The sequence below is a fragment of the Oncorhynchus kisutch genome, unplaced genomic scaffold, assembly GCF_002021735.2.
Source record: "Oncorhynchus kisutch isolate 150728-3 unplaced genomic scaffold, Okis_V2 Okis05a-Okis16b_hom, whole genome shotgun sequence".
NCBI classification, from domain to species: Eukaryota; Metazoa; Chordata; class Actinopteri; order Salmoniformes; family Salmonidae; genus Oncorhynchus; species Oncorhynchus kisutch.
In genome coordinates this window covers 4,436,348-4,463,357 of record NW_022261982.1, presented here as the reverse complement: position 1 = coordinate 4,463,357, position 27,010 = coordinate 4,436,348, and the positions used below count along the sequence as shown (strand labels likewise).

Genomic DNA, 27,010 nt, shown 5'->3' with positions numbered 1-27,010 from the left:
AAGGATTAAAAACGTGAAAAAGCCCCAGTATAATTCACTTGATGTTTATTAACGTTGATTGTTGTCAGATTATGTCGGTCTTTTTAATGTTTAATGTTTTAATGTCTTTCTCTCTGGTTTGCATGACACAGTGAGGTTCTAATGTCTTTCCCTCTGGTCTGCATGACACAGTGAGGTTCTAATGTCTTTCCCTCTGGTCTGCATGACACAGTGAGGTTCTAATGTCTTTCACTCTGGTTTGGTTCTAATGTCTTTCACTCTGGTTTACATGACACAGTGAGGTTCTAATGTCTTTCACTCTGGTCTGCATGACACAGTGTGTTCTAATGTCTTTCACTCTGGTTTACATGACACAGTGAGGTTCTAATGTCTTTCCCTCTGGTCTGCATGACACAGTGAGGTTCTAATGTCTTTCCCTCTGGTCTGCATGACACAGTGAGGTTCTAATGTCTTTCCCTCTGGTCTGCATGACACAGTGAGGTTCTAATGTCTTTCCCTCTGGTCTGCATGACACAGTGAGGTTCTAATGTCTTTCACTCTGGTTTACATGACACAGTGAGGTTCTAATGTGTTTCACTCTGGTTTGCATGACACAGTGAGGTTCTAATGTCTTTCCCTCTGGTCTGCATGACACAGTGAGGTTCTAATGTCTTTCCCTCTGGTTTACATGACACAGTGAGGTTCTAATGTCTTTCCCTCTGGTCTGCATGACACAGTGAGGTTCTAATGTCTTTCCCTCTGGTTTACATGACACAGTGAGGTTCTAATGTCTTTCCCTCTGGTCTGCATGACACAGTGAGGTTCTAATGTCTTTCCCTCTGGTCTGCATGACACAGTGAGATTCTAATGTCTTTCACTCTGGTTTACATGACACAGTGAGGTTCTAATGTCTTTCACTCTGGTTTACATGACACAGTGAGGTTCTAATGTCTTTCCCTCTGGTCTGCATGACACAGTGAGGTTCTAATGTCTTTCCCTCTGGTCTGCATGACACAGTGAGGTTCTAATGTCTTTCCCTCTGGTTTACATGACACAGTGTGTTCTAATGTCTTTCCCTCTGGTCTGCATGACACAGTGAGGTTCTAATGTCTTTCACTCTGGTTTACATGACACAGTGAGGTTCTAATGTGTGTTTGAGTGTGCGTGTGCACTCGTGTGTTTAATCTGTATTCTGTTCAGGAGCCACAGTGTGTTTAAATGTCTTTCTCTCTCCTCATCTTGTCCAGGGGCCACAGTGTGTTTAAATGTGTGTTTGAGTGTGCGTGTGCACTCGTGTGTTTAATCTGTATTCTGTTTAGGAGCCACAGTGTGTTTAAATGTCTTTCTCTCTCCTCATCTTGTCCAGGGGCCACAGTGTGTTTAAATGTCTTTCTCTCTCCTCATCTTGTCCAGGGGCCACAGTGTGTTTAAATGTCTTCCTCTCTCCTCATCTTGTCCAGGGGCCACAGTGTGTTTAAATGTGTTCCTCTCTTCTCATCTTGTCAAGGGGCCACGGTGTGTTTAAATGTGTTCCTCTCTTCTCATCTTGTCCAGGGACCACAGTGTGTTTAAATGTCTTCCTCTCTCCTCATCTTGTCCAGGGGCCACAGGTCAAGTCAACGGTCACCAGTCCGTCCGCTCCCTGCCCTCTGTCCGTCACGACATGGGTCGCTACCAGAGAGTAGATGAGCCACTTCCTCCCAGTGAGTAGTGTGTGTTTCTCAGGGAGGAAGAGAAAGATTGAAATCCTGATCATGTCAGTTGACCGACTCATAATCTGACATGGTAGAATTTATACAATTAGTAATAATATTAGAATTAGTGGTTGACTTATTTCAGTGTGTCATATACACTGAGTGTACAAAACATTAGGAACACCTTCATGATATTTGTGTTGCAACCACTTTTCCCCTCAGAACAGCCTCACTGTGTTGGGGCCTGGACTCTACAAGGTGTGGAAAGCGTTCCACAGAGATGCTGGCTCATGATGACTCCAATGCTTCCCACAGTTGTATCAAGTTGTCTGGATGTCCTTTGGGTGGGGGACCATTTTTGATACACGTGGGAATCTGTTGAGCGTGAAAAACCCAGCAGCATGCTGGACACATTCAAACCAATGCGACTGGCACCTACTACCCTGTTTATAGTCACTTAAATATATTGTCTTGCCCATTCACCCTCTAAATGACACACACACACAATCCATGTTCCAATTGTCTCAAGGCTTAAACATCCTTCTTTAACCTGTCTCCTCCTCTTCATCTACACTGACTGAAGTGGATTTAACAAGTGACATCAATAAGGGATCATAACTTTAACCCTTGATTCACCTGGTCAGTCTATGTCATGGAAAGAGCAGGTGTTCCTAATGTTTTGTCCACTCAGTGCATATGATATATTTGCCTTGCTGACTGGGAGGCCCGTATAGACAGTCACAGTCGTGTGTTCTGTGTGTTTCAGACTGGGAGGCCCGTATAGACAGTCACAGTCGTGTGTTCTATGTGTTTCAGACTGGGAGGCCCGTATAGACAGTCACAGTCGTGTGTTTCTATGTGTTTCAGACTGGGAGGCCCGTATAGACAGTCACAGTCCGTGTGTTCTATGTGTTTCAGACTGGGAGGCCCGTATAGACAGTCACAGTCGTGTGTTCTATGTGTTTCAGACTGGGAGGCCCGTATAGACAGTCACAGTCGTGTGTTCTGTGTGTTTCAGACTGGGAGGCCCGTATAGACAGTCACAGTCGTGTGTTCTATGTGTTTCAGACTGGGAGGCCCGTATAGACAGTCACAGTCGTGTGTTCTATGTGTTTCAGACTGGGAGGCCCGTATAGACAGTCACAGTCGTGTGTTCTATGTGTTTCAGACTGGGAGGCCCGTATAGACAGTCACAGTCGTGTGTTCTATGTGTTTCAGACTGGGAGGGCCCGTATAGACAGTCACAGTCGTGTGTTCTATGTGGACCATGTGAACCGCACCACCACCTGGCAGAGACCCACCGCGCCTCCAGCACCGCAGCTCCTCCAGAGGTCCAACAGCATACAGCAGATGGAACAGCTCAACCACAGGTTACAACCAGCACACACACTTATCATGTATCTATACACACACACACTTATCATGTATCTATACACACACACTCATCATGTATCTATACACACACACTTATCATGTATCTATACACACACACTTATCATGTATCTATACACACACACTTATCATGTATCTATACACACACACTTATCATGTATCTATACACACACACTTATCATGTATCTATACACACACACACTTATCATGTATCTATACACACACACTTATCATGTATCTATACACACACACTTATCATGTATCTATACACACACACTTATCATGTATCTACACACACACACTTATCATTATCTATACACACACACTTATCATGTATCTATACACACACACTTATCATGTATCTATACACACACACTTATCATGTATCTATACACACACACTTATCATGTATCTACACACACACACACTTATCATGTATCTACACACACACACTTATCATGTATCTATACACACACACTTATCATGTATCTATACACACACACTTATCATGTATCTATACACACACACTTATCATGTATCTATACACACACACTCATCATGTATCTAAACACACACACTCATCATGTATCTATACACACACACTCATCATGTATCTATACACACACACTTATCATGTATCTATACACACACACTTATCATGTATCTATACACACACACTTATCATGTATCTATACACACACACTCATCATGTATCTATACACACACACTCATCATGTATCTATACACACACACTCATCATGTATCTATACACACACACTTATCATGTATCTATACACACACACTTATCATGTATCTATACACACCACACTTATCATGTATCTATACACACACACTTTCATGTATCTATACACAACACTCATCATGGTATCTATACACGCACACACTTATCATGTATCTATACACACACACTTATCATGTATCTATACACACACACTATCATGTATCTAGACACACACACACTTATCATGTATCTATACACACACACTCATCATGTATCTATACACACACACTTATCATGTATCTATACACAACACACTTATCATGTATCTATAACCACACACTCATCATGTATCTATACACACACACTTATCATGTATCTATACACACACACTTATCATGTATCTATACACACACACTCATCATGTATCTATACACGCACACACTTATCATGTATCTATACAACACACACTTATCATGTATCTATACACACACACTTATCATGTATCTATACACACACACACTTATCATGTATCTATACACACACACTCATCATGTATCTATACACACACACTTATCATGTATCTATACACACACACTTATCATGTATCTATACACACACACTTATCATGTATCTATACACACATACACTTATCATGTATCTATACACTCACACTTATCATGTATCTACACACACACACTCATCATGTATTCTATACACAACACTTATCATGTATCTATACACACACACTCATCATGGGTATCTATACACACAACTCATCATGTATCTAGACACACACTTATCAATGTTATCTATACACACACACTTATCATGTATCTATACCACACACTCATCAATGTATCTACACACACACACTTATCATGTATCTATACACACACACTTATCATGTATCTATACACACACACTCATCATGTATCTATACACACACACTCATCATGTATCTATACACACATACTCATCATGTATCTATACACACACACTCATCATGTATCTATACACACACACTTATCATGTATCTATACACACACACTATCATGTATCTATACACACACACTCATCATGTATCTATACACACACACTTATCATGTATCTATACACACACACTCATCATGTATCTATACTACAACACACTCATCATGTATCTATACACACACACTCATCATGTATCTATACACACACACTCATCATGTATCTATACACACACACTTATCATGTATCTATACACACACACTTATCATGTATCTATACACACACACTTATCATGTATCTATACACACACACTCATCATGTATCTATACACACACACTTATCATTATCTATACACACACACTTATCATGTATCTATACACACACCACACTTATCATGTATCTATACACACACACTTATCATGTATCTATACACACACACTCATCATGTATCTATACACGCACACACTTATCATGTATCTATACGCACACACTTATCATGTATCTATACGCACACACTTATCATGTATCTATACACACACACACTTATCATGTATCTATACACACACACTCATCATGTATCTATACACACACACTTATCATGTATCTATACACACACACACTTATCATGTATCTATACACACACACTTATCATGTATCTATACACACACACACTTATCATGTATCTATACACTCACACTTATCATGTATCTACACACACACACTCATCATGTATCTATACACACACACTTATCATGTATCTATACACACACACTCATCATGTATCTATACACACACACTCATCATGTATCTAGACACACACACTTATATGTATCTATACACACCACACTTATCATGTATCTATACACACACACTCATCATGTATCTACACACACACACTTATCATGTATCTATACACACACACTCATCATGTATCTACACACACACACTTATCATGTATCTATACACACACACTTATCATGTATCTATACACACACACTTATCATGTATCTATACACACACACGTATCATGTATCTATACACACACACTTATCATGTATCTATACACACACACGTATCATGTATCTATACACACACACTTATCATGTATCTATACACACACACTTATCATGTATCTATACACACACACTTATCATGTATCTAGACACACACACTATCATTATCTATACACACACACTTTATCATGTATCTATACACACACACTTATCATGTATCTATACACACACACTCATCATGTATCTATACACACACACTTATCATGTATCTATACACACACACTTATCATGTATCTATACACACACACTTATCATGTATCTAGACACACACACACTTATCATGTATCTAGACACACACACACTTATCATGTATCTAGACACACACACTATCATGTATCTATACACACACACTTATCATTGTATCTATACACACCACATTATCATGTATCTATACACACACACACTTATCATGTATCTACACACCACACATTATCATGTATCTATACACACAACACTTATCATGTATCTATACACACACACACTTATCATGTATCTAATACACACACACACTTATCATGTATCTATACACACACACTTATCATGTATCTATACACACACAACTTATCATGTATCTATACACACACACTTATCATGTATCTAGACACACACACTTATCATGTATCTATACACTAGACACACACACTTATCATGTATCTAGACACAACACTTATCAGTATAGACACCACTTATCATGTATCTAGACACACACACTTATCATGTATCTATACCACACACTTATCATGTATCTATACACACACACTTATCATGTTATCTAGACACACACACTTATCATGTATCTAGACACACACACTTATCATGTATCTATACACACACACTTATCATGTATCATACACACACACGTATCATGTATCTATACACACACACTTTATCATGTATCTATACACACACACACTTATCATGTATCTATACACACACACTTATCATGTATCTATACACACACACTTATCATGTATCTAGACACACACACTTATCATGTATCTAGAACACACAGCACTTATCATGTATCTATACACACACACTTATCATGTTATCTATACACACACCTTATCATGTATCTATACACACACACTTATCATGTTTCTAGACACACACACACTTATCATGTATCTATACACACACACTTATCATGTATCTATACACACACACTTATCATGTATCTATACACACACACACTTATCATGTATCTATACACCACACTTATCATGTATCTATAACACACAACTTTATCATGTATCTATACACACACCCTTTTCATGTATCTATACACACACACTTATCATGTATCTATACACACACACACTTATCATGTATCTATACACACACACTTATCATGTATCTAGACACACACACTTATCATGTATCTATACACACACACTTATCATGTATCTAGACACACACACAACTTATCATGTATCTATACACACACACTTATCATGTATCTAGACACACACTTATCATGTATCTATACACACACACACTTATCATGTATCTATACACACACACTTATCATGTATCTATACACACACACTTATCATGTATCTAGACACACACACTTATCATGTATCTACAACACTTATCATGTATCTACACACACACTTATCATGTATCTATAACACACACACTGTATCATGTATCTATAACACACCACTTATCATGTATCTATACACACACACACTTATCATGTATCTTACACAACACACACACATCAACACACACACACACACACACTTATCATCTGTATCTAGACACACACACTATCAAGTATCTATACACACACACTTATCATGTATCTATACACACACACTTATCATGTATCTATACACACACACTTAGCATGTATCTATACACCCACACTTATCATGTATCTATACACACACACTTATCATGTATCTATACACACACACACACTTATCATGTATCTATACACACACACTTATCATGTATCGAGACACACACACTTATCATGTATCTATACACACACACCTTATCATGTATCTATAACCACAGCACTTATCATGTATCTAGACACACACACACTTATCATGTATCTATACACACACCTTATCATGTATCTATACACACACACTTATCATGTATCTATACACACACACTTATCATGTATCTATACACACACACTTATCATGTATCTAGACACACACACACTTATCATGTATCTATAACACACACACTTATCATGTATCTATACACACACACTTATCATGTATCTAGACACACACACTTATCATGGTATCTATACACACACACTTATCATGAATCTATACACACACACTTATCATGTATCTATACACACACACTTATCATGTATCTATACACACACACTTATCATGTATCTATACCACACCTTATCATGTATCTATACACACACACTTATCATGTATCTATACACACACACACTTATCATGTATCTATAACAACACACACTTATCATGTATCTATACACACACACACTTATCATGTATCTATACACACACACTTATCATGTATCTAGACACACACACACTTATCATGTATCTAGTACACACACTTATCATGTATCTATACACACACACTTATCATGTATCTATACAACACACACTTAATCATGTTTCTATATACACACACACTTATCATGTATCTAGACACACACACACTTATCATGTATCTATACACACACACTTATCATGTATCTATACACACACACTTATCATGTATCTAGACACACACACTTATCATGTATCTATACCACACACACTTATCATGAATCTATACACACACACTTATCATGTATCTATACACACACACTTATCATGTATCTATACACACACACTTATCATGTATCTATACACACACAATTATCATGTAGCTATACACACACACTTATCATGTATCTACACACACACACTTATCATGTATCTATACACACACACTTATCAGTATCTATACACACACACTTATCATGTATCTTACACACACACTTATCCTGTATCTACCACACACACTTATCATGTATCTATACACACACACTTATCATGATCTATACACCACACTTATCATGTATCTATACACACACACTTATCATGTATCTATAACCACACACGTATCATGTATCTAGACACACACACACTTATCATGTATCTATACACACACACGTATCATGTATCTATACACACACACTTATCATGTATCTATACACACACACTTATCATGTATCTAGACACACACCACACTTATCATGTATCTATACACACACACTTATCATGTATCTATACACACACACTTATCATGTATCTAGACACACACACACTTATCATGTATCTAGACACACACACACTTATCATGTATCTATACACACACACTTATCATGTATCTATACACACACACTTATCATGTATCTAGACACACACACTTATCATGTATCTAGACACACACACTTATCATGTATCTAGACACACACACTTATCATGTAATCTAGACACACACACTTATCATGTATCTATACACACACACTTATCATGTATCTATACACACACACACTTATCATGTATCTATACACACACACTTATCATGTATCTAGACACACACACACTTATCATGTATCTAATACACACACACACTTATCATGTATCTATACACACACACTTATCATGTATCTATACACACACACTTATCATGTATCTAGACACACACACACTTATCATGTATCTAGACACACACACACTTATCATGTATCTAGACACACACACACTTATCATGTATCTAGACACACACACACTTATCATGTATCTAGACACACACACACTTATCATGTATCTAGACACACACACACTTATAATGTATCTAGACACACACACACTTATCATGTATCCAGACACACACACACTTATCATATATCTAGACACACACACACTTATCATGTATCTAGACACACACACACTTATCATGTATCTAGACACACACACACTTATCATGTATCTAGACACACACACACATGCAGAACACACACACACTCACTCACACACACATGCAGAACACCACACACACTCACTCACACACACATGCAGAACACACACACACTCACTCACACACACATGCAGAACACACACACACTCACTCACACACACACATGCAGAACACACACACACACACACACACACACACACACACACACACACACACACACACACACACACACACACACACACACACACAAACTCTCTTCTATAGAGTTTGTGTTACAGTTTAGTGCCATTGCTTTTGTCTTCAGGTATCAGAGTATACGCAGGACGATGACCAATGAGAGAACAACAGAGGAGCTGACAGCTCCGCCCGAGGTGCCCACCGACGACACTGACCACCACACTATCCCAGGTAGCCAGGCTTGCAGTGCATTCTGGTCGCTGTAGTCAACTAAAGCTTGATAATAGGCCTCTAGACTTTCACTAGCCAGTATTCTGCTTGTTTAGGATGGTTTCTACTAAAACTGAACCCGGCTCTTGTTAAAGCTTTTCAAATGAAATTGTTTGGTTATTAACTTGTTGTGTGTGTGTGTGTGTGTGTGTGTGTGTGTGTGTGTGTGTGTGTGTGTGTGTGTCTCTGTGTGTGTGTCTCTGTGTGTGTGTGTGTGTGTGTGTGTTGTCAGAGTATCGTCGTGATGGTGTGGTGACTCCAGATAGCTCTCGGTCTCGTCTCAGTCTGCTCCTCCAGTCTCCCAGCGCTAAGTTCCTGACCAGCCCTGACTTCTTCACCTTGCTGCATTCCAACCCTGTATGTTTCACACACACAAACACACACACACACACACACCTAGATTCCCCCCCATTACTGCTCAATCAGTTAATTTCTATGACCTATATTTCTACTATTACAGTACTGTAGCTATATTTCTTCTCTCCACGTCCTCCACTCTTCCCCTCTCCACTCTTCCCTCTCCTCTCCTCCCCTCTCCACTCCTCTCCCACCCTCCTCTCCTACCCCTCTCTCTCGTCCACTCCCACCCTCCTCACCCCCTCCTCTCCCCTCTTCTCTCCTCTTCTCTCCCACACTCTATCCTCTTCTCTCCCCCTCCCCTCCTCTCCTCTCCCACCCTCCTATTCTCTCCTCTCCCCCCTCCTCCCATCTCCTCTCCTCTTTTCTCCCCCCTCCTCCCATCTCCTCTCCCCTTCTCTCCTCTCCTCTCCCACCTTCCCTCTCCCTCTCTCTCTTCTGTCCCACCCTCCTCCCCTCTACAATCCTCTTCCCCTTCTCTCCTCTTCTCTCCCTCTCCTCTCTTCTCCCACCCTCCTCCCCTCTACAATCCTCTCCCTTCTCTCCTCTCCTCTCCCACCTTCCTCTTCTCTCTTCTCCCACCCTCCTCCCCTCTACAATCCTCTCCCTTCTCTCCTCTGCTCTCCCTCTCCTCTCCCTCTTCTCTCTTCTTCCACCCTCCTCCCCTCTACAATCCTCTCCCCTTCTCTCCTCTGCTCTCCCTCTCCTCTCCCACTCTCCTCTCCTCTTGTTCTCTCCCCAGAGTGCCTACCGCATGTTTACAGGTAACACCTGCCTGAAACACATGATCAGTAAGGTGCGTCGTGACACGCATCACTATGAGCGCTACCAGCACAACAGAGACCTGGTGGTTTCCTCAACATGTTCTCCAACAAACAGCTGGAGCTGCCCCGTGGCTGGGAGCTGAAGCACGACCACACTGGCAAGGTACAGATAGACAGACAGACAGACAGACAGGTATAGAGGGAGCTCTTTTCTTTTCTCCTCCTCCATCTCTAACTCTCGCTGTCCCTCTCTCTCTCTGTCTATCTCTCTACCCTTTTCTCTCTCTGTACCCCTCTCTACTCTTCTCTCTCTCTCTGTCTCTCTCTGTACCTCTCTCTACTCTTCTCTCTCTATGTTTCTCTCTCTGTCTCTCTCTCTTTCTGTCTCTCTCTACTATTCTCTCTCTGTCTCTCTCTCTCTGTCTCTATTGGTCCCTCTCTCTACTCTTCTCTCTCTCTGTCCCTCTCTCTGGCTCTTTCTCAATTCAATTCAATTCAAGGGCTTTATTGGCATGGGAAACATGTGTTAACATTGCCAAAGCAAGTGAGGTAGACAACATACAAAGTGAATATATAAAGTGAAAAACAACAAAAATTAACAGTAAACATTACACATACAGAAGTTTCAAAACAGTAAAGACATTACAAATGTCATATTATATATATATACAGTGTTCTAACAATGTACAAATGGCTAAAGGACACAAGATAAAATAAATAAGCATAAATATGGGTTGTATTTACAATGGTGTTTGTTCTTCACTGGTTGCCCTTTTCTCGTGGCAACAGGTCACACATCTTGCTGCTGTGATGGCACACTGTGGAATTTCACCCAGTAGATATGGGAGTTTTTCAAAATTGGATTTGTTTTCGAATTCTTTGTGGATCTGTGTAATCTGAGGGAAATATGTCTCTCTAATATGGTCATACATTGGGCAGGAGGTTAGGAAGTGCAGCTCAGTTTCCACCTCATTTTGTGGGCAGTGAGCACATAGCCTGTCTTCTCTTGAGAGCCATGTCTGCCTACGGCGGCCTTTCTCAATAGCAAGGCTATGCTCACTGAGTCTGTACATAGTCAAGGCTTTCCTTAATTTTGGGTCAGTCACAGTGGTCAGGTATTCTTCCACTGTGTACTCTCTGTGTAGGGCCAAATAGCATTCTAGTTTGCTCTGTTTTTTTGTTAATTCTTTCCAATGTGTTAAGTAGTTATCTTTTTGTTTTCTCATGATTTGGTTGGGTCTAATTGTGCTGCTGTCCTGGGGCTCTGTAGTGTGTGTTTGTGTTTGTGAACAGAGCCCCAGGACCAGCTTGCTTAGGGGACTCTTCTCCAGGTTCATCTCTCTGTAGGTGATGGCTTTGTTATGGAAGGTTTGTGAATCGCTTCCTTTTAGGTGGTTGTAGAATTTAACAGCTCTTTTCTGGATTTTGATAATTAGTGGGTATCGGCCTAATTCTGCTCTGCATGCATTATTTGGTGTTCTACGTTGTACACGGAGGATATTTTTGCAGAATTCTGCGTGCAGAGTCTCAATTTGGTGTTTGTCCCATTTTGTGAAGTCTTGGTTGGTGAGCGGACCCCAGACCTCACAACCATAAAGGGCAATGGGCTCTATGACTGATTCAAGTATTTTTAGCCAAATCCTAATTGGTATGTTGAAATTTATGTTTCTTTTGATGGCATAGAATGCCCTTCTTGCCTTGTCTCTCAGATCGTTCACAGCTTTGTGGAAGTTACCTGTGGTGCTGATGTTTAGGCCAAGGTATGTATAGTTTTTTGTGTGCTCTAGGGCAACAGTGTCTAGATGGAATTTGTATTTGTGGTCCTGGTGACTGGACCTTTTTTGGAACACCATTATTTTGGTCTTACTGAGATTTACTGTCAGGGCCCAGGTCTGACAGAATCTGTGCATAAGATCTAGGTGCTGCTGTAGGCCCTCCTTGGTTGGTGACAGAAGCACCAGATCATCAGCAAACAGCAGACATTTGACTTCGGATTCTAGCAGGGGGAGGCCGGGTGCTGCAGACTTTTCTAGTGCCCGCGCCAATTCGTTGATATATATGTTGAAGAGGGTGGGGCTTAAGCTGCATCCCTGTTTAACCCCACGACCCTGTGTGAAGAAATGTGTGTGTTTTTTGCCAATTTTAACCGCACACTTGTTGTTTGTGTACATGGATTTTATAATGTCGTATGTTTTACCCCCAACACCACTTTCCATCAGTTTGTATAGCAGACCCTCATGCCAGATTGAGTCGAAGGCTTTTTTGAAATCAACAAAGCATGAGAAGACTTTGCCTTTGTTTTGGTTTGTTTGGTTGTCAATTAGGGTGTGCAGGGTGAATACATGGTCTGTTGTACTGTAATTTGGTAAAAAGCCAATTTGACATTTGCTCAGTACATTGTTTTCATTGAGGAAATGTACGAGTCTGCTGTTAATAATAGTGCAGAGGATTTTCCCAAGGTTTCTCTCTCTGTGCGTCTCTCTCTCCACTTCTCATTCTGTCTGTCTCTCTGTCTGTCTCTCTACTATTTTCTCTCTCTGTCTCTATCGGTCCCTCTCTCTACTCTCTCTCTCTGTCCCTCTCTCTGTGTGTGTGTCTCTCTCTCTGTTTACCAATGACCCTAACCTCTCCACTTCTCATTCTGTCTGTCTCTACAGCCTTTCTTTGTGGACCACAACTGCCGGGCCACTACGTTCATCGACCCTCGGCTCCCTCTTCAGAGCAGCACACGTCCCAGCAGCCTCCTGGCCCACCGCCAGCACCTGACCAGACAACGCAGCCACAGCGCTGGCGAGGTCAGCCCACAACACATGGTGAGACACACACACACATCATGGTGAGACACACACACACATCATGGTGAGACACACACACACATCATGGTGAGACACACACACACACCATGGTGAGACACACACACCATGGTGAGACACACACACACACACCATGGTGAGACACACACACACACATCATGGTAAGACACACACACACAAATCATTGTGAGACACACACACACACACACATCATGGTTAGACACACACACACAAGACATGGTGAGCCACACACACACACTCGTCAGCCAACTCAACCACCTCTCTGTGCTCCAGGTGGGTGACCACCCTCGTCATTCTGGAGGAGGACCACCTGTAATGCCCCGCCCATCCAGCACCTTCACCCCGGTCAGCCGCACCCAGTACCAAGACGCAGTGCCAGTGGGTGAGTGGACACACACACACACACACACACACACACACACACACACACACACAAACACACACATAGCTCATTCTGTCCTCGACTCTTTCTCTTCAGCTTACAACGACAAGATTGTGGCGTTTCTACGACAACCCAATATCTTTGAGATCCTGCAGGAGAGACAGACAGAGTTTATCAGGAACCACTGGCTCAGGTCAGCAGCCTCTTCCTCCACCCTTTCTTCCCTCCTTCCTCCCCCCTCCCTCCTTCCTCCTCCTTCCTCCCCCTCCCTCCCTCCTTCCTCCCCCCTCCCTCCTTCCCACCCCTCCCTCCTCACTTCACTCAGAACAGTCCCTCAAACCCTCACTACTAAATTCACTACTGTTGTCAACTCACTCACTATACCTCCAAGGAGTGGTTAAGGATCATTCTGTTGTTCTCCACCACAGGGAGAAGGTGCAGTTGATCCGTAATGAAGGGGCCTCTGGTCTGGCCAGGCTGTCTGGTGATGCAGACCTGGTTATCCTCCTCAGGTGAGCTACTGTCATACCTGTACCTGCCTCATACCTGTACCTGCTTCATACCTGCCTCATACCTGTACCTGCCTCACACCTGTACCTACATCATACCTGCCTCATACATGTACCTGCCTCATACCTGTACCTGCCTCGTACCTGCCTCATACCTGTACCTGCCTCATACCTGCCTCATACCTGTACCTGCTTCATACCTGCCTCATACCTGTACCTGCCTCACACCTGTACCTACATCATACCTGCCTCATACCTGTACCTGCCTCATACCTATACCTGCCTCATACCTGTACCTGCCTCATACCTGTACCTGCCTCATACCTGCCTCATACCTATACCTGCTTCATACCTGTACCTGACTCATACCTGTACCTGCCTCATACCTGCCTCATACCTGTACCTGCCTCATACCTGTACCTGCCTCATACCTGTACCTGCCTCATACCTGCCTCATACCTGTACCTGCCTCATACCTGCCTCATACCTGTACCTGCCTCATACCTGTACCTGCCTCATACCTGTACCTGCCTCATACCTGTACCTGCCTCATACCTGCCTCATACCTGCCTCATACCTGTACCTGCCTCATACCTGCCTTATTCAGATGTAGGACTTTCATTTCAGCCAGTTTGCTACAGAAGGAAAATAATCATGCAGCAACAGGAGATAATGGATAATAATTTATGGAAATGTGTCCGGTGGAATGTGTCATTTCTAAGTGGAAATTAAGACTCAAATACACAACACGTTTTACATTTTCTGCACTGCAGGAAAGTTCTCCTGCAACAGGGTGATCAAATGAAGATCCTACATCTGTACCTGCCTCTCACAACTATCAGTGTATGAGAAGCTTTGTGCTTGAGACCTGACGACTTGTGTTAGCTCCCCGAGCCAATACCTAGGCTTTAGTTCAAACCCAGTTTTGTTACTTTGGGTCTCTGTAGCTCTCAGTGACATTGTCTCCTCTCTCTTGGTTCTCTCTGGCAGCCTGTTTGAGGAGGAAGTGATGTCATATGTTCCGCCTCACGCCTTACTGCACCCCAGCTACTGCCAGTCCCCACGAAGCTCCCCCGTGTCCTCCCCACAGAACTCACCTGGTGAGAAGGCTTCTCTACACCTCTCTCTGTTACTTCTGTCTTTCTCTATTTCTCTCTCTTTTTCTCACATACACACACACACACACACACACACACACACACACACACACACACACACACACACACACACACACACACACACACACAGGTATAGAGGGTGGTTCTCTCTCTGTCTCTGTCTCTGTCTCTCTCTCTCTCTCTCTCTCTATCTCTCTCTCTCTCTCTGTTTGTAGGGAGCACACATTCATCTCTCGTTCTCTGTCAAATTGTATTCCCCCAGGAACACAGCGAGCTAATGTCCGTGCCCCTGCCCCCTACAAGCGAGACTTTGAAGCCAAACTGCGAAACTTCTACCGCAAACTGGAGACCAAGGGCTACGGCCAGGGCCCAGGGAAGTTAAAGTATGTAGACCAAGGGCTACGGCCAGGGCCCAGGGAAGTTAAAGTATGTAGACCAAGGGCTACGGCCAGGGCCCAGGGAAGTTAAAGTATGTAGACCAAGGGCTACGGCCAGGGCCCAGGGAAGTTAAAGTATGTAGACCAAGGGCTACGGCCAGGGTCCAGGGAAGTTCAAGTATGTAGACCAAGGGCTACGGCCAGGGCCCAGGGAAGTTAAAGTATGTAGACCAAGGGCTACGGCCAGGGCCCAGGGAAGTTAAAGTATGTAGACCAAGGGCTACGGCCAGGGTCCAGGGAAGTTCAAGTATGTAGACCAAGGGCTACGGCCAGGGCCCAGGGAAGTTAAAGTATGTCGACCAAGGGCTACGGCCAGGGTCCAGGGAAGTTCAAGTATGTAGACCAAGGGCTACGGCCAGGGCCCAGGGAAGTTAAAGTATGTAGACCAAGGGCTACGGCCAGGGCCCAGGGAAGTTAAAGTATGTAGTGGGGAGGGTGTTTGTCTGAATACTGTAAAATAGATTCATATTCATGTCTGAATACTGTAATATGAAAGAATGAATGCGTTATTGATCTAGCTAAATGCTTTGGTGTTCCGGCCAAAGAAATAGAATCTCATTCTAGTTCTGTGGTCCACCCACATACCCTCCATCCACGCCCTCCTGCCCTTACCAGTTCCCCCCTGTGTGTGTCTCTTCCTCCCCCAACCCCCAGGTTGATCATCCGTAGAGATAATCTCCTGGAGGATGCCTTCAACCAGGTCATGTGTTACTCCCGGAAAGACCTGCAGAGGAGCAAGCTCTATGTCAGCTTCCTGGGAGAGGAGGGGTGAGTCAGACAGACTGCCTGTCCTCTACTCTTCCAGAAGCTGGGGGGGGGGAGAATGATCCTAGGTTCAATAGAATGAAACATTTGAGGAATATTTCAGTTAGAAATGCACTTTGTCTGCTCTATGGCGTTATATTTCTATCTACGCCGTTCCTGTGTGTTCCTGTGTGATAATGTATCTCCCTGGATGTGTTGCAGGTTGGACTACAGCGGCCCGTCCAGAGAGTTTTTCTTCCTGGTGTCCAGAGAGCTGTTCAACCCGTACTACGGCCTGTTTGAGTACTCCGCCAACGATACCTACACCGTTCAGATCAGCCCCATGTCTGCCTTCGTAGACAACCATCACGAGTGGTGAGTGAACTGAAGACGGGGAGGGTTTGGGGTCGGAGTGGTCTGTGGTCTGTTTGCTGATAAGCAGGGTATGGGTCGGAGTGGTCTGTGGTCTGTTGGCTGATAAGCAGGGTTGGGTCGGAGTGGTCTGTGGTCTGTTGGCTGATAAGCAGGGTTGGGGTCGGAGGGGTCTGTGGTCTGTTGGCTGATAAGCAGGGTTTGGGGTCGGAGTGGTCTGTGGTCTGTTGGCTGATAAGCAGGGTATGGGTCGGAGTGGTCTGTGGTCTGTTGGCTGATAAGCAGGGTTGGGGTCGGAGTGGTCTGTGGTCTGTTGGCTGATAAGCAGGGTATGGGTCGGAGTAGTCTGTGGTCTGTTGGCTGATAAGCAGGGTTGGGGTCGGAGTGGTCTGTTGGCTGATAAGCAGGGTTGGGGTCGGAGTGATCTGTTGGCTGATAAGCAGAGTTGGGGTCGGAGTGGTCTGTGGTCTGTTGGCTGATAAGCAGGGTTGGGGTCAATTCAAATTGAAGTCAGTCAATTCTGGAAACAAACTGAAATTCCTATTCAGTAATTGAAAACATTTAATCTATTTTCAAGAAGCTTTTTGTATCAAAAGTTTTTCCATTTTAATTTTAACTAATTAATTTCCTGAATTGAATGACTTCAATTTGAATGGAGCCCAGCCCTGGTGATAAGATGAATGGAGCCCAGCCCTGGTGATAAGATGAATGGAGCCCAGCCCTGGTGATAAGATGAATGGAGCCCAGTACTGGTGATAAGATGAATGGAGCCCAGCCCTGGTGATTAATGGACATGTACTGAAGGGATGAGACAAAACATCTGTTGTCTATAATGGGACCTGGGTGATACCATGTTGTCTACACTAGGATCTGGGTAATAACATGTTGTCTATACTAGGACCTGGGTAATACCATGTTGTCTACACTAGGATCTGGGTAATAACATGTTGTCTATACTAGGACCTGGGTAATACCATGTTGTCTATACTAGGACCTGGGTAATACCATCTGTTGTCTATACTAGGACCTGGGTAATACCATGTTGTCTATACTAGGACCTGGGTAATAACATGTTGTCTATACTAGGACCTGGGTAATACCATCTGTTGTCTATACTAGGACCTGGGTGATACCATGTTGTCTATACTAGGACCTGGGTGATACCATCTGTTGTCTATACTAGGACCTGGGTAATACCATCTCTTGTCTATACTAGGACCTGGGTAATACCATGTTGTCTATACTAGGACCTGGGTAATACCATCTGTTGTCTATACTAGGACCTGGGTAATAACATGTTGTCTATACTAGGACCTGGGTAATACCATCTGTTGTCTATACTAGGACCTGGGTAATACCATCTATTGTCTATACTAGGACCTGGGTAATACCATGTTGTCTATACTAGGACCTGGGTAATACCATGTTGTCTATACTAGGACCTGGGTAATACCATCTGTTGTCTATACTAGGACCTGGGTAATACCATCTGTTGTCTATACTAGGACCTGGGTAATACCATGTTGTCTATACTAGGACCTGGGTAATACCATCTGTTGTCTATACTAGGACCTGGGTAATAACATGTTGTCTATACTAGGACCTGGGTAATACCATCTGTTGTCTATACTAGGACCTGGGTAATACCATCTGTTGTCTATACTAGGACCTGGGTAATACCATGTTGTCTATACTAGGACCTGGGTAATACCATGTTGTCTATACTAGGACCTGGGTAATACCATGTTGTCTATACTAGGACCTGGGTAATACCATCTGTTGTCTATACTAGGACCTGGGTAATACCATCTGTTGTCTATACTAGGACCTGGGTAATACCATGTTGTCTATACTAGGACCTGGGTGATACCATGTTGTCTATACTAGGACCTGGGTGATACCATGTTGTCTATACTAGGACCTGGGTGATACCATGTTGTCTATACTAGGACCTGGGTAATAACATCTGTTGTCTATACTAGGACCTGGGTAATACCATCTGTTGTCTATACTAGGACCTGGGTAATACCATCTGTTGTCTATACTAGGACCTGGGTAATACCATGTTGTCTATACTAGGACCTGGGTAATACCATGTTGTCTATACTAGGACCTGGGTAATACCATCTGTTGTCTATACTAGGACCTGGGTAATAACATGTTGTCTATACTAGGACCTGGGTAATACCATCTGTTGTCTATACTAGGACCTGGGTGATACCATGTTGTCTATACTAGGACCTGGGTGATACCATGTTGTCTATACTAGGACCTGGGTAATAACATCTGTTGTCTATACTAGGACCTGGGTAATACCATCTGTTGTCTATACTAGGACCTGGGTAATACCATCTGTTGTCTATACTAGGACCTGGGTAATACCATGTTGTCTATACTAGGACCTGGGTAATACCATGTTGTCTATACTAGGACCTGGGTAATACCATGTTGTCTATACTAGGACCTGGGTAATACCATCTGTTGTCTATACTAGGACCTGGGTAATACCATGTTGTCTATACTAGGACCTGGGTAATACCATGTTGTCTATACTAGGACCTGGGTAATACCATGTTGTCTATACTCGGACCTGGGTGATACCATGTTGTCTATACTAGGACCTGGGTAATACCATGTTGTCTATACTAGGACCTGGGTAATAACATCTGTTGTCTATACTAGGACCTGGGTAATACCATCTGTTGTCTATACTAGGACCTGGGTAATAACATGTTGTCTATACTAGGACCTGGGTAATACCATCTGTTGTCTATACTAGGACCTGGGTAATACCATGTTGTCTATACTAGGACCTGGGTGATACCATCTGTTGTCTATACTAGGACCTGGGTGATACCATCTGTTGTCTATACTAGGACCTGGGTAATAACATTTTGTGTATACTAGGACCTGGGTAATAACATGTTGTCTATACTAGGACCTGGGTAATACCATTTTGTGTATACTAGGACCTGGGTAATAACATGTTGTCTATAATGGGACCTGGGTAATAACATGTTGTCTATAATGGGACCTGGGTAATAACATTTTGTGTATACTAGGACCTGGGTAATACCATGTTGTCTATAATGGGATCTGGGTAATACCATGTTGTCTATACTAGGACCTGGGTAATAACATGTTGTCTATACTAGGACCTGGGTAATACCATCTGTTGTCTATACTAGGACCTGGGTAATAACATGTTGTCTATACTAGGACCTGGGTAATACCACCTGTTGTCTATAATGGGACCTGGGTAATACCATGTTGTCTATAATGGGACCTGGGTAATAACATGTTGTCTATAATGGGACCTGGGTAATACCATCTGTTGTCTATACTAGGACCTGGGTAATACCATGTTGTCTATACTAGGACCTGGGTAATACCATCTGTTGTCTATAATGGGACCTGGGTGATACCATCTGTTGTCTATAATGGGACCTGGGTAATAACATTTGTAATCTAAGTATCTTCTCTCTCTCTCCTTCCCTGTACAGGTTCCGTTTCAGCGGGCGTATCCTGGGCCTGGCTCTGATCCACCAATACCTACTGGATGCCTTCTTCACTCGACCCTTCTATAAGGGCCTGCTGCGCATGTACGTATCCACCACCTGGACTGTCTAATTCTAGCTATACACCAGGGGTATTCAACTCTTACCCTACGAGGTCCAGCGCCTGCTAGTTTTCTGTTCTACATGATCGTTAATTGCACACACCTGGTGTCCCAGGTCTAAATCAGTCCCTGATTACAGGGGAACAATGAAAACAGCTGTGGAACAGGCTTTGAGGTCCAGTGTTGAATATAGGGCTTTATACTATATAACTAAAGAGTATTTTTCAGATATTTTAAGACTGTACCAGACATGTGGTTATGTTGATTAGTAGAGTTAACTGACCTCCTGCCTAAATCCATTCTACACTACTCTACTATATTCTACTCTACTCTATTCTACTCTACTCTACTCTACTCTACTCTATTCTGCTCTACTCTATTATACTCTATTCTGCTCTACTCTATTCTACTCTATTCTGCTCTACTCTATTCTACTCTATTCTGCTCTACTCTATTCTACTCTATTCTACTCTATTTTACTCTACTCTATTATACTCTATTCTACTCTATTTTACTCTACTCTATTATACTATATTCTACTATATTCTACTCCACTCTATTCTACTCTATTCTACTCCATTATACACTACTCTATTCTACTCTACTCTATTCTACTCTACTCTGCTCTATTCTATTCTGCTCTGCTCTACTCTACTCTTCTCTATTACACTATTTTCTACTCTGCTCGACTCTATTTTACTCTACTCTATTCTTCTCCACTCTATTCTACTCCATTCTTCTCCACTCCATTCTACTCTATATTCTACTCTACTCTGCTCTACTCTATTTTACTCTACTCTATTCTTCTCCACCCTATTCTACTCCATTCTTCTCCACTCTATTCTACTCCATTCTACTCCACTCTATTCTACTCCATTCTACTTTATTCTATTATATTCCACTCTATTCTATTCCACTCTATTCTATTCCATTCTACTCTACTCTATTCTACTCTGCTCTACTATTCTATAGCCTATGTGAGCTGAGTGATCTGGAGTATCTGGATGAGGAGTTCCACCAGAGTCTCCAGTGGATGAAGGACAACGACATCGAGGACATGTTGGACCTCACCTTCACTGTCAATGAGGAGGTGTTCGGACAGGTGTGTGTGTGTGTGTGTGTGTGTTTGTGTGTAAGTTATAAAGCTCATGTGTATGTACTGTGTGTGTAGATCACAGAGAGAGAGCTGAAGCCGGGCGGGGCCAACATCCCAGTGTCAGAGAAGAATAAGAAGGAGTACATTGAGCGCATGGTGAAGTGGCGTATTGAGAGAGGAGTGGTTCAGCAGACAGAGAGTCTGGTCCGGGGCTTCTATGAGGTACGATCTAGAACAAGGACTTTCTGAATAAAATATCTCCTCAAACATCTCCCGATACATATTCTGATAAAGGTAGACTCAGCAGTATCATCATACACACTGGGGCAACTTCCTGCTCACAGACATCAACAACAACTGAATTCAAATTGGGCAAGATGTAGCTGAAGGCTGTATGTGATAGGATGTGATAGGAAGGCTGTATGTGATAGGAAGGCTGTATGTGATAGGATGTGATAGGAAGGCTGTATGTGATAGGATGTGATAGGAAGACTGTATGTGATAGGATGTGATAGGATGTGATAGGAAGGCTGTATGTGATAGGATGTGATAGGAAGGCTGTATGTGATAGGATGTGATAGGAAGGCTGTATGTGATAGGATGTGATAGGAAGGCTGTATGTGATAGGATGTGATAGGAAGGCTGTATGTGATAGGATGTGATAGGAAGGCTGTATGTGATAGGATGTGATAGGAAGGCTGTATGTGATAGGATGTGATAGGAAGGCTGTATGTGATAGGATGTGATAGGAAGGCTGTATGTGATAGGATGTGATAGGAAGGCTGTATGTGATAGGATGTGATAGGAAGGCTGTATGTGATAGGATGTGATAGGAAGGCTGTATGTGATAGGATGTGATAGGAAGGCTGTATGTGATAGGATGTGATAGGAAGGCTGTATGTGATAGGATGTGATAGGAAGGCTGTATGTGATAGGATGTGATATGAAGGCTGTATGTGATAGGATGTGATAGGAAGGCTGTATGTGATAGGATGTGATAGGAAGGCTGTATGTGATAGGATGTGATAGGAAGGCTGTATGTGATAGGATGTGATAGGAAGGCTGTATGTGATAGGATGTGATAGGAAGGCTGTATGTGATAGGATGTGATAGGAAGGCTGTATGTGATAGGATGTGATAGGAAGGCTGTATGTGATAGGATGTGATAGGAAGGCTGTATAATGGGATTGAGTTTGTTTTAGTTGTGTTTGTAATAATAATACATGCCATTTAACAGACTGTTTTAACCAGAGCGGCTTACAGTCATGCGTGTATACAGTTTACATATGGGCGGTGCTGGGAATCTAACCCAGCACTGTTACAAGCACCAGCCTCTACCAACTGGGATACAAAGGACCACAAAGGTTGTGGTCATGGTTTGTAGCCTGGATGCCCTGTGCTGTGTCATGCAGGTGGTGGATTCCAGGCTGGTGTCAGTGTTCGATGCCAGGGAGCTGGAGCTGGTGATAGCTGGCACCGCTGAGATAGACCTGGTGGACTGGAGGAGCAACACAGATTACAGAGGAGGTATGAACAGGGGGAGACGGGGAGAGACAGGGGAGAGACAGGGGGGAGACGGGGAGAGACGGGGGAGACGGGGAGAGACAGGGGAGAGACAGGGGGGAGACAGGGGGGAGAGACAGGGGGAGAGACAGGGGAGAGACAGGGGGAAGACAGAGGGGAGAGACAGGGGGGAGACAGGGGGGAGAGACAGGAGGGAGAGGAAGAGACGAGGGGAGAGACAGGGGGCAGACTGGAGGAGCAACACAGATTACAGAGGAAGTATGAACAGGGGGAGACGGGGAGAGACAGGGGGGAGACGGGGAGAGACGGGGAGAGACAGGGGGGAGACAGGGAGAGACAGGGGGGAGACAGGGGGGAGACAGGGGAGAGACAGGAGGGAGAGGAAGAGACGAGGGGAGAGACAGGGGGCAGACTGGAGGAGCAACACAGATTACAGAGGAAGTATGAACAGGGGGAGACGGGGAGAGACAGGGGGGAGACGGGGAGAGACAGGGGGGAGATGGGGAGAGACAGGGGGCAGACTGGAGGAGCAACACAGATTACAGAGGAAGTATGAACAGGGGGAGACGGGGAGAGACAGGAGGGAGAGGAAGAGACGAGGGGAGAGACAGGGGGCAGACTGGAGGATCAACACAGATTACAGAGGAAGTATGAACAGGGGGAGACGGGGAGAGACAGGGGGGAGAGGAAGAGACGGGAGAGACAGGGGGAGACGGGGAGAGACAGGGGGGAGAGGAAGAGACGGGAGAGACAGGGGGAGACGGGGAGAGACAGGGGGGAGAGGAAGAGACGGGAGAGACAGGGGGGAGACGGGACGAGACAGGGGGGAGAGGAAGAGACGGGAGAGACAGGGGGGAGACGGGACGAGACAGGGGGGAGAGGAAGAGACGGGAGAGACAGGGGGGAGACGGGACGAGACAGGGGGGAGAGGTAGAGACGGGAGAGACGGGGGAGAGGAAGAGACGGGAAAGACAGGGGGGAGACGGGACGAGACAGGGGGGAGAGGAAGAGACGGGGGGAGAGACAGGGGGGAGATGGGAGAGACAGGGGGGAGAGGGGGAGAGAATGGGGGAGACGGGGAGAGACAGGGGAGAGGGGGGCAGACTGGAGGAGCAACACAGATTACAGAGGAGGTATGAACAGGGGGGAGAGACAGGGGGGAGACGGGGAGAGACAGGGGGGAGAGGGGCAGACTGGAGGAGCAACACAGATTACAGAGGAGGTATGAACAAGGGGGAGAGGGGTAGATGGGGAGAGACAGGGAGGAGAGGGGAGACCGGGAGCCCAAATGACACCCTATTCCCTATATAGTGCACAGCTCTTGTCAAATGTAGTGCACTACGTAGTGAATAGGGTGCCATTTAAGACACAGACAATAACTTTGTGTATTGCACCTTTCATAATGTCATTTTGAGCTGCTGTCTGGGTCTCAGGCAGCAGGAAAGACAGTCCATTGTTCCATTCAGATGTAGAAGGAAATGTTTTTTACATGTCTTTCCAATTAGGAAGAGCTGTTACAGAAAGAAGTTAGTATACCCTAGCTAGCTGTCTGGTTGAACAGCTGAAGTAACTAGGCCTCCCAGAGAGAAAGGCCAGTATATACTAGTATACCCTAGCTAGCTAGCTGTCTGGTTGAACAGCTGAAGTAACTAGGCCTACCAGAGAGAAAGGCCAGTATATACCAGTATACCCTAGCTAGCTAGCTGTCTGGTTGAACAGCTGAAGTAACTAGGCCTCCCAGAGAGAAAGGCCAGTATATACCAGTATACCCTAGCTAGCTAGCTGACTGGTTGAACAGCTGAAGTAACTAGGTCTCCCAGAGAGAAAGGCCAGTATATACCAGTATACCCTAGCTAGCTAGCTGTCTGGTTGAACAGCTGAAGTAACTAGGCCTCCCAGAGAGAAAGGCCAGTATATACCAGTATACCCTAGCTAGCTGGCTGTCTGGTTGAACAGCTGAAGTAACTAGGCCTCCCAGAGAGAAAGGCCAGTATATACCAGTATACCCTAGCTAGCTAGCTGTCTGGTTGAACAGCTGAAGTAACTAGGCCTCCCAGAGAGAAAGGCCAGTATATACTAGTATACCCTAGCTAGCTAGCTGTCTGGTTGAACAGCTGAAGTAACTAGGCCTCCCAGAGAGAAAGGCCAGTATATACTAGTATGCCCTAGCTAGCTAGCTGTCTGGTTGAACAGCTGAAGTAACTAGGCCTACCAGAGAGAAAGGCCAGTATATACCAGTATACCCTAGCTAGCTGTCTGGTTGAACAGCTGAAGTAACTAGGCCTACCAGAGAGAAAGGCCAGTACAGTAACTAGGCCTACCAGAGAGAAAGGCCAGTATATACCAGTATACCCTAGCTAGCTAGCTGTTTGGTTGAACAGCTGAAGTAACTAGGCCTACCAGAGAGAAAGGCCAGTACAGTAACTAGGCCTACCAGAGAGAAAGGCCAGTATATACCAGTATACCCTAGCTAGCTGTCTGGTTGAACAGCTGAAGTAACTAGGCCTACCAGAGAGAAAGGCCAGTATATACCAGTATACCCTAGCTAGCTAGCTGTCTGGTTGAACAGCTGAAGTAACTAGGCCTACCAGAGAGAAAGGCCAGTACAGTAACTAGGCCTACCAGAGAGAAAGGCCAGTATATACCAGTATACCCTAGCTAGCTGTCTGGTTGACCAGCTGAAGTAACTAGGCCTACCAGAGAGAAAGGCCAGTATATACCAGTATACCCTAGCTAGCTGTCTGGTTGAACAGCTGAAGTAACTAGGCCTACCAGAGAGAAAGGCCAGTATATACCAGTATACCCTAGCTAGCTAGCTGTCTGGTTGAACAGCTGAAGTAACTAGGCCTACCAGAGAGAAAGGCCAGTACAGTAACTAGGCCTACCAGAGAGAAAGGCCAGTATATACCAGTATACCCTAGCTAGCTAGCTGTCTGGTTGAACATCTGAAGTAACTAGG

At 43.9% G+C, this 27,010-nt stretch overlaps 1 protein-coding gene across 1 annotated transcript in view; it reads left to right on the top strand.

The window, feature by feature from the left end:
• The window catches only part of LOC116359774 (E3 ubiquitin-protein ligase HECW2-like), a 59,845-nt gene that overhangs the window by 26,000 nt on the left and 6,835 nt on the right, over positions 1 to 27,010 (top strand). The window contains 20 exon segments of the mRNA XM_031813327.1: positions 1,581 to 1,682; positions 2,490 to 2,567; positions 2,742 to 2,803; positions 2,892 to 3,043; positions 10,153 to 10,256; positions 10,528 to 10,652; positions 11,395 to 11,500; positions 11,503 to 11,579; positions 14,074 to 14,229; positions 14,524 to 14,632; positions 14,729 to 14,825; positions 15,061 to 15,144; positions 16,132 to 16,241; positions 16,522 to 16,642; positions 17,351 to 17,464; positions 17,663 to 17,815; positions 21,316 to 21,414; positions 22,404 to 22,533; positions 22,603 to 22,749; positions 23,940 to 24,054. Coding sequence (XP_031669187.1) covers positions 1,581 to 1,682; positions 2,490 to 2,567; positions 2,742 to 2,803; positions 2,892 to 3,043; positions 10,153 to 10,256; positions 10,528 to 10,652; positions 11,395 to 11,500; positions 11,503 to 11,579; positions 14,074 to 14,229; positions 14,524 to 14,632; positions 14,729 to 14,825; positions 15,061 to 15,144; positions 16,132 to 16,241; positions 16,522 to 16,642; positions 17,351 to 17,464; positions 17,663 to 17,815; positions 21,316 to 21,414; positions 22,404 to 22,533; positions 22,603 to 22,749; positions 23,940 to 24,054 — 2,241 coding nt within the window.